General features: G+C 46.8%; 1 protein-coding gene across 7 annotated transcripts in view; it reads right to left on the bottom strand.

Moving 5' to 3' along the window:
- Nucleotides 1-7681: 7681 nt before the first annotated feature.
- Nucleotides 7682-9355, bottom strand: part of RBBP8 (RB binding protein 8, endonuclease) — a 379857-nt gene continuing 378183 nt past the window's right edge. For 6 of the 7 annotated variants that reach the window (XM_029591118.1, XM_029591123.1, XM_029591120.1 and 3 more), the window contains one exon: nucleotides 7682-8167. In XM_029591118.1, the coding sequence (XP_029446978.1) occupies nucleotides 8070-8167 (98 nt within the window). In that variant the 3' untranslated portion in view covers nucleotides 7682-8069. The remainder of the gene's footprint in view (nucleotides 8168-9355) is intronic. The other variant, XR_003854777.1, reaches the window with a different exon arrangement.

Below are 9355 nucleotides of genomic sequence, written 5' to 3'. Positions count from 1 at the left end.
CCCGACCCTTTAAATTAAATCCCCCCCCAAATGCCTTAAAGTACCCTGGGGTCCAGCGGCGGTCCGAAACGGGCTCCTGCTGTTGAAGCGTGTTGTCTTCAGCCGGCGCCATTTTGCAAAATGGCCGCCGCAAAATGGCGGCGGCCATAGACCAACACGATTCGACCGCAGGAGGTCGCTTCCGGACCCCCGCTGGACTTTTGGCAAGTCTTGTGGGGGTCAGGAGGCCCCCCCAAGCTGGCCAAAAGTCTCTGGGGGTCCAGCGGGCGTCCGGGAGCGATCTCCTGCCGTGAATCGTTTTCCGTACGGATAATGGCGCCGGCAGGAGCGATCTCCTGCCGGCGCCATTTTCCGTATGGAAAATGGCGCCGGCAGGAGATCGACTGCAGGAGGTCGTTCAGCGGAGGTCCGGAACCCTCGCTGAATGACCTCCTGCAGTCGATCTCCTGCCGGCGCCATTTTCCGTACGGAAAACGATTCGCGGCAGGAGATCGCTCCCGGACGCCCGCTGGACCCCCAGAGACTTTTGGCCAGCTTGGGGGGGCCTCCTGACCCCCACAAGACTTGCCAAAAGTCCAGCGGGGGTCCGGAAGCGACCTCCTGCGGTCGAATCGTGTTGGTCTATGGCCGCCGCCATTTTGCAGCGGCCATTTTGCAAAATGGCGCCGGCTGAAGACAACACGCTTCAACAGCAGGAGCCCGTTTCGGACCGCCGCTAGACCACAGGGTACTTTAAGGCATTTGGGGGGATTTAGTGTGCCGGTTTTCCTGCCCTCCCCCTTCCCCCGATTTAATTTAAAGGGTCGGGGGTGGGTTTTAGGGGGATTTAGTGTGCCGGTTTTCCTGCCCTCCCCCTTCCCCCGATTTAGCTATGGACCGCCGCTGGACCCCAGGGTAATTTAAGGCATTTGGGGGGGGGGGGGGGGTTCGGGAGGGTGGGGGATTTAATTTAAAGGGTCGGGGGTGGGATTTAGTGTGCCGGTTTTCCTGCCCTCCCCCTTCCCCCGATTTACGATTTTTTGACGATAAATCGGGGGAATTGGTATTGTATTGTGGCCCTAACGATTTTGACGATTTAAAATATATCGGACGATATTTTAAATCGTCAAAAAACGATTCTCATCCCTAGGGGATAGTATCAATGCGGAGATTGAAGTCCCCCAGTATGATGGCTGGATCCTGCGTGTTGATGTAAGTGGTTAAGGTTATGGAGGTGGTTAAGCAATACCTGCATTTATATGCCATATACTTTGTACTTTTTGAAATTTTGTGTTTGTTCTCTCGTTCTGATAACAAAGTTCTGTGTTTTATGTAAGATCACTAACCACACAGCACTGTGTTCTTAAATTGGTGGAAGCATGTTATTCTATGGCAGGGATAACCTTCTCTGTTCCTCAAGATCTACAAAGAGATCTGGTTTTCAGGATATCCACATTGAATATGAATGTTCAGTTAGCTTCTTTAATTCAAGGTCAAGACATTTTTCATTAAGAAATACATAGTTTCAAACATAGGGGCGGATTTTCAGAGCCCTGCGCGCCGGTGCGCCTATGTTCAATAGGCCTACCGGCGCGCGCAGACCCCGGGACTCGCGTAAGTCCCGGGGTTTTCCGAGGGGGGCGTGTCAGGGGGCGGGCCCGATCCGCGTGGCGTTTTCGGGGTGGGCCCGTAGCGTTTCGGGGGCGGGCCCGGGGGCATGGTTACGGCCCGGGGCGGTCCGGGGGCATGGCCGCGCCCTCCGGACCCGCCCCCAGGTCACGTCCGGCGCGCTAGCGGCCTGCTGGCGCGCGGGGATTTACATCTCCCTCCGGGAGGCGTAAATCCCCCAACAAAGGTAAGGGGGGGTTTAGACAGGGCCGGGCGGGTGGGTTAGGTAGGGAAGGGAGGGGAAGGTGAGGGGGAGGGCAAAAGAAAGTTCCCTCCGAGGCCGTTCCGATTTCGGAGCGGCCTCGGAGTGAACGGAGGTAGGCTGCGCGGCTCGGTGCGCGCCGGCTATACGGAATCGATAGCCTTGCGTGTGCCGATCCCGGATTTTAGCGGATACACGCGTATCTGCTAAAATCCAGCGTACTTTTGTTTGCGCCTGATGCGCCAACAAAAGTACGCCAAATCGCGCTATTTGAAAATCTACCCCATAGAGAGCAAGATTAATAAGGTTCCCTACAAGGACATAAAAATAGGATAGGCAAACAAAAGACAGACTCAACAAAGGGACAGATTGAAAAAAATGTAGATATGCATATGGCTACAAATCTGCTTCACTTTTTTTGAAGGAGTTAATAAACATGTGGATAAAGGTGAGCCGGTAGATGTAGTGTACTTGGATTTTCAGAAGGCGTTTGACAAAGTTCCTCATGAAAGGCTTCTAGGAAAAGTAAAAAGTCATGGGATAGGTGGCGATGTCCTTTCGTGGATTATAAACTGGCTAAAAAACAGGAAACAGAGTAGGATTAAATGGACAATTTTCTCAGTGGAAGGGAGTGGGTAGTGGAGTGCCTCAGGGATCTGTATTGGGACCCTTACTTTTCAATATATTTATAAATAATCTGGAAAGAAATACGAGTGAGATAATCAAATTTGCAGATGATACAAAATTGTTCAGAGTAATTCAATCACAAGCAGATTGTGATAAATTGCAGGAAGACCTTGTGAGACTGGAAAATTGGGCATCAAAATGGCAGATGAAATTTATTGTGGATAAGTGCAAGGTGATGCATATAGGGAAAAATAACCCATGCTATAATTAGGTTCCATATTAGGTTCCATATTAGGTGCTACACCCCAAGAAAGAGATATAGGCGTCATAGCGGATAACACATTGAAATAGTCTGTTCAGTGTGCTGCGGCAGTCAAAAAAGCAAACGGAATAAAACGGAAAATGTCATAATGCCTCTGTATTGCTCCATGGTGAGACCGCACATTGAATAATTGCGATGGAGAAGGTACAGAGGGCTACCAAAATGATAAGGGGAATGGAACAGCTCCCCTATGAGGAAAGACTAAAGAGGTTAGGACTTTTCAGCTTGGAGAAGAGACAGCTGAGGGGGGATATGATAGAGATGTTTAAAATCATGAGGTCTAGAACAGGTAGATGTGAATCTGTTATTTACTCTTTCGGATAATAGAAAGACTAGGGGGCACTCCATGAAGTTAGCATATGGCACATTTAAAACTAATCAGAAAAAGTTCTTTTTCACTCAACGCACAATTAAACTCTGGAATTTGTTGCCAGAGGATGTGGTTAGTGCAGTTAGTATAGCTGTGTTTTAAAAAAGGATTGGATAAGTTCTTGGAAGAGAAGTCCATTACCTGCTATTAATTGAGTTGACTTAGAAAATAGCCACTGCTATTACTAGCAATGGTAACATGGAATAGACTTAGTTTTTGGGTACTTGCCAGGTTCTTATGGCCTGGATTGGCCACTGTTGGAAACAGGATGAAACAGGATGCTGGGCTTGATGGACCCTTGGTCTGACCCAGTATGGCATGTTCTTATGTACACATTTGCTTTCTACATTCAAAACAAAATATTTTTTTCTTAATGAAAAATGGCTTGCCCCTGAATTAAAGAATCTAAGTGAACATATTCAGCGAATCTGGTTTTCAGAATATCCACAATGAATATGCATGAGATTGCATGCACTACATCCATGGTATGCAAAATCTCTCCTACATATTCTTTGTGGATATCCTGAAAATCTGACTGGCAGGATGTGTTCTAAGGATTAAGTTGAGAACCATTGCTTTATGAAATCACTCATCCTTGTCTTGATATGTTTCAGGTCAGGTTGGAGTGTAATCTGTTGTGATTTGGCTGGGAACCTTTTTGAACTTGCTTCTTTCTCCATTGTAGCTGGATGGCCAATGCTGGCCCTGATGTAGTACTTTTTTTTTTTTGAGAAAATTACCTCAGAGCTGAACATTGAACTACACTCTATGATCTTCACCAGACCCTAATTTTTCCTCTATTAGCTCAATACAAGATCCACTTTTGCCTGTCCATGAATGGGCACTTCATTTATAGGACATACTGAATGCCACTCCTAGTTGATGCTGCAGCAGATAGGCTCTAGGACACATCTGGTAGACTGACATTTCCTATAAGCAGTATTTTCTCCCTTCATGTGCCATCCAGTTTTGTCATTATTAAAGAATCCACCTCCCTTCCTTGTGGTTTATCTATTACTCATGTAGACAAAAGTCTTCTTAGGTGTTTTCAGGTTACCCCACAGTAATTCAGCGTTTCCCAATAATTCAGTGGCTGCTATTGTCTCTCTAATATAAAGAGCTACCCTCCCCCTCCCTTTTGCTCTACTCTCTCTCTTCAGAAGACATTGCCTGGGATAGTTACATCCCAACTGCAGAAAGATTCAGTGATTTTAACCAAAGCCCTATCTCCCTCTACCATAGTGGCCTCCTGGACAGCATTTTTTAAAAACGATTTCAAGCATTTACATACATAAATTGCAAAGATGATACACTTTGCCACCTTCTCTCTAGAGTTTCTTTTGTATTTCTTTTACTATTGCATTAGCTATTCAGTCTCAATTTCTTTCCCCTAGATATTACAGAATTTTTTATTTTGGGTTTTTATCCTTTCAAAGCTAACCTCCTTTATTTCTCTCATTACACCCCCTCCAACACTTGGGGGTGGGGTGGATTTGAATCTGTGGCTAAGGGCTGCTATATCTTTTCTGGAGTAGCCGCCTAGTGGTTAGAGCAGCAGGCTATGAACCAGGAGACCAGGGTTCAAGTTCCACTGTCGCTCCTTGTGATCTTGGGCAAGTCACTTTACCCTCCAATGCCTCAGGTACAAACTTACAGGTCGATACAGTAACGTGCAGTTAAAGATTGCCCGTCTGTAACGTGCTGGGAGCGCACAATACAGACGAGTAAGGCGATCCAGCGATACAGTCTCCAGTTTTACGCGTCCTTAGCGCTTCCTAAAATAGACTCATAACCCTTTCCGCACCCAGCATGTAAATGAATGAAAAAGCTGTATAATGAAGGAATTAGCTATTCCCCTCCGATACTGTAACGGGCGCTGATACTATCTCCTCAGTAACCCGCTGTTTTGCCGCGGCCTTAACATGTTAGTTTACCGCCTCCCCCTAGTAGGAGTTAGTGTAGTGTAGTGTAGTGTAAAAAACATTGCTTACCTGCCCTGGTCCCGTCCGGTCTCCGGTCCAGCCCGTCCGGTCTCCGGTGTAGCCCCAGTCCGGTCTCCTGCAGCCCGTCCGGTCCCCTCCTCCCGAAGCAAAAAAAAACCCAAAAAAACGAAAAAGTAGCAAGGCTCGGGCCTGCTACGGCAGTCCCTTCTCCCTTCCTCCCGATTTCGCACGGCCATTCATCCAGGCAGAGGGAACCGGTGGCGAAAACGGCCCACGGTTCCCTCTGCCTGGATGAATGCACGGCCACCGGCAGTGAAGGAATGGCCGTGCGATTTCAGCGCTGAAGGCAGTCACATGCCGTGACCATGGCATGTGACTGCCTTCAACGCTGAAATCGCACGGCCATTCATCCAGGCAGAGGGAACCGGTGGCGAAAACGGCCCACAGTTCCCTCTGCCTGGATGAATGCACGACCACCCGGCTCCCTCCGCCTGAATTAATGCGCGCCTGTGAGACCCGGCCAGGTCGCACAGGCGCGCATTAATTCAGGCGGAGGGAGCCGGCGGCGAAAGCGGCCTCCGGCAACCCCCACCGGCAGTGAATGCGCGCCTGCCGGTGGGGGTTGCCGGAGGCCGCTTTCGCCGCCGGCTCCCTCCGCCTGAATTAATGCGCGCCTGTGCGACCCGGCCTCGTTTGAACACGCGCCCACCCGCCCCCCGGATCCCGCTGCCGTGCCCGCCCAATCGAACACGCGCCTACCCGCCCGCGGCCTCGATCGAACACCCGGCTCCCGCTGCCGCCCGCCTGGACCCACGCCGCTGCCTGGATGACCGCATGAAAGTGACAGGTATTTAAAATTTATTTTTTTTTTAACACTCAGGTTTTTACATATTTTTGGTTTTTTTTTTTTTTTACACTTCCTGGTGCCTGTCATTTCAAATGTCATTTGAAATGACAGGTACCAGCGCACCCAGGTTACTGTATAGGCGCTGTATTAAGCGCCTATACAGTAAAATGGGTTACGCGGGCATAACCCTTCCCTAACGCTTTAAAGCCGCGGCATGCATTTGCATGCGATTAGAAGAGAGTATCGGGGACTAAGTGAAGAGAACTGTGCGTGCGGGGAGGAAGGGTGCGCCTGACACTGCCGCACTGTTTCTACCGCGGCCTTACTGTATCGACCTGTTAGGGGGCTAAATGACAACGCATGCAAAAAGCACCATAACGCATGGTGCGATGCTAATTTGGAAAAGGAGGAGTAGTTTGGGGCGGGATTTCTGTCCAAGTGGGCTGGCTTCGCAATTTGTGAAGCCATATCGCACAGTTTTAACGCCAGAAATAACTACACCTTTTTCATTTGCGTTAAGCTATGCAATATAGCTAGATTGCACTTTGCGATCTTTTCGCAAATAGCATTTGCACTATTTTAAGGAGAGAGAGAGAGAGACACACACACACACAGACTCTAGCTATAAGCCCTTTATAGTAGTTAGGTATTTATACCTCTATATGAGGCCCACCTAGTAACTCGAGGTGAGATCTAAGTAGTAGTGTAGGGGTTAGGGGCCACTTTGACATTCAGAGTGAGATGTATGAGCAGAACAGTACACTTGTGAATATTTGATGACATTCAGAGTGAGGAAACTCACATAAAGATGAGATTTGTACAATGTTCTCTCAACTTAGCTTGAAGGACTCTACTGGGTAGCATCAAGCTAGGTTGAGAGAACATTGTACAAATCTCATCTTTGTGTGAGTTTGCTCACTCCAGTGGTCATCAAATCTTCACAAGTGTACTGTTCTGTTCGTACATCTCACTCTGAATATCAAGTGGAATATAAAAATCTAAATAACAAATAGATGCAAACCATGCCATCTGTATAGATTCATATCCTCCCAGGTGTCCCCAGTACTGAATATACCGCAAAGCTTTCCTGTGCGAAGCTTTGAACTATGAACTGAAATTTGAACTGCAAAGGCAGCAACAAGCAGGAAATGGGAATAAATCTCAGCTTTAATTCTGTTAGCTAGAGGAGGATATGAGGACCACAGAGTTTTGAGGGAGAAGAGAGAACACTATCTATAGTGCCAAGTTCATAGATCACAATGAATGAAGAGAATCTACTGAAACATGATCTGGCAGAGCTAGTCTTGTTAGCTGCTAAAACCATCAAATCTAGCAGAGAAACTTTGATTTTTGTGGGGGTGGCAGCAATGGGCACACAAGGTAGTTTCTGGAAGGGGACACGTGGAAAAGAGATGGACATACATATAAGGAAAAGAAATTGTGATTTTAAAATTTAAAACTGTTTCCTAACACCTTGAATTACAGCATACAAACAAAAAAGACATAAGAGCTTGTTATGCCATCAAAATACATCTCATGTTCTATGATATCAAAAGAAGTTTCAGAAGACTTTTATTGTGTAATTTCCCACAATTACTCTTACTTTGTGTAAGTTGAAAGTAACATGAGTATACACAAAGAAAAATATCGCTTCTGATTTAGGAGACAGAAAAAAAAGCAAAATTTGAACCAATCTATAAATTATATACAACATAAAAATGCCTTCAGAATCCTTCACGTTTTTATTACAATCAGATATTAATATTCCAATTACTTATAAAAAAAAGGGGAAGCAGGGATAAGGCTACAAAGTATTTAAGTTATTCAGTGCAAAATGTAGCACCCTATTTTTTTTTTTTTTTATAGAAGTGCAAAAAGAAAATAAAATGCATTAATACAGTGAAATGAAAAATGCATTATTAAATATCAGTGTTGTGTGTCTTGATACATAGTGGTATTGCTAAAAAAAATTTACATTCAAAGGGAAAATGATTTACAAATCAGGCTGTGACAAATTAAAAAAAAAAGTTTTTAAATTATGGGTTCATATTAACTATAAATATCTACAATATCTAATTAATAGAGAGATTTTTACAATTCTGCCATGTTGTCTAGGTTTTCTGTTCCTTGCCTTTTTGAGTAAACATTGCATTATAAGGCTGCCTCCTTCTTGGACGCTGGCAAGGAGTGTGTGCTTCCTTAATGTAACCTGTCAAATAAAAACACAAAACATCAGAAAATGACCTGTTTACAGCCAAGTTGTCTCCTAGTGATATCATCACCAGAAAAGTTGAATCTTTTCATTTTGCTCCATCTGATCTCTATCAAATAGTCCATGTATAGGACTTCACGTAAAACTCAAGGAAAGAACTCTTTACATTTTTGAGTGACCTGATGACTTCTCAGATCATATGGCTGTGAAATCTAAACATAGTAGGAAAAAAAAAAAAAAAAAAAAAAAAAAAAAAAAAAAGAGTACAAGAAAAAACCTACAAGTCTTGAGATAATGGCGTTAGCTAAATAAAAAGTAAAATGGCAGTGCAAAGCAAGTTACATAGTATTTCAGACACAAAAATTAAGAAATCTAAAGATGCATTTGGGACATGCCGATAGCAAGAGGTGGAACTGCTTTAGATATGTCCTGTTATGCTTTATATTAGACTAGCCGTTAAGCCCGTAACAACGGGCTACATTTCAAAAATTTTTTTAGGTCCATTTCCTTCCCCCTCTAGTCTCCCTCCCCTCCCTCCAACTCACTCTCCTCCTCCCTCCCCCACCCCACTCTCTCCTCCCTCCCCCTCACTCTCTCCTCCCTCACCTCCCCCTTCACTCTCTCCTCCCTCCCCTCCCCCTCCTCTCTCCCTCCCCTCCCCCCTCTCTCCCTCCCCCCTCACTCTCTCCTCCCTCCCCTCCCACCTCACTCTCACCTCCCACCTCACTCTCACCCCCTCCCCTCACCTCACTCCCCTCAGCTCACTCTCTCCTTCCTCCCCTCACTCACTCCCCTCCCCTTTCAGCTCATCCACACCCGGCAGACAGGGGGGTGTCCCTCCCTCACGCGAGCACCGCCGCCGCTACTGCTCCTCCCTCCCTCGCGCGCGCACCGCCGCCGCTACTGCTCCTCCCTCGCGCGCGCACCGCCGCTACTCCTCCTGCTCCTGCTTGTTCTTGTTGTCGCCACCGCCGCCGCTCCTGCTCCCGCCGCTCCTGCTTGTTGCGGCTGTCGCCGCCGCTCCTGCTCCTAAGGAGCAGACGCCATTTTATTTTTCGGGCACGCTCCGCTCTGGCCGACGTGCTGCCCGCGCATGCGCGGTAGAGCTGCTCTCTACTGCGCATTTGCGGGCCTTCGGTCAGAGCCCATTTATAAGGTAGATTCACATGTAAATACATATATTTC

This window comes from Rhinatrema bivittatum, chromosome 2 (assembly GCF_901001135.1).
Source record: "Rhinatrema bivittatum chromosome 2, aRhiBiv1.1, whole genome shotgun sequence".
Classification (NCBI taxonomy): domain Eukaryota; kingdom Metazoa; phylum Chordata; class Amphibia; order Gymnophiona; family Rhinatrematidae; genus Rhinatrema; species Rhinatrema bivittatum.
This window is presented reverse-complemented; position numbering and strand designations above follow the sequence as displayed.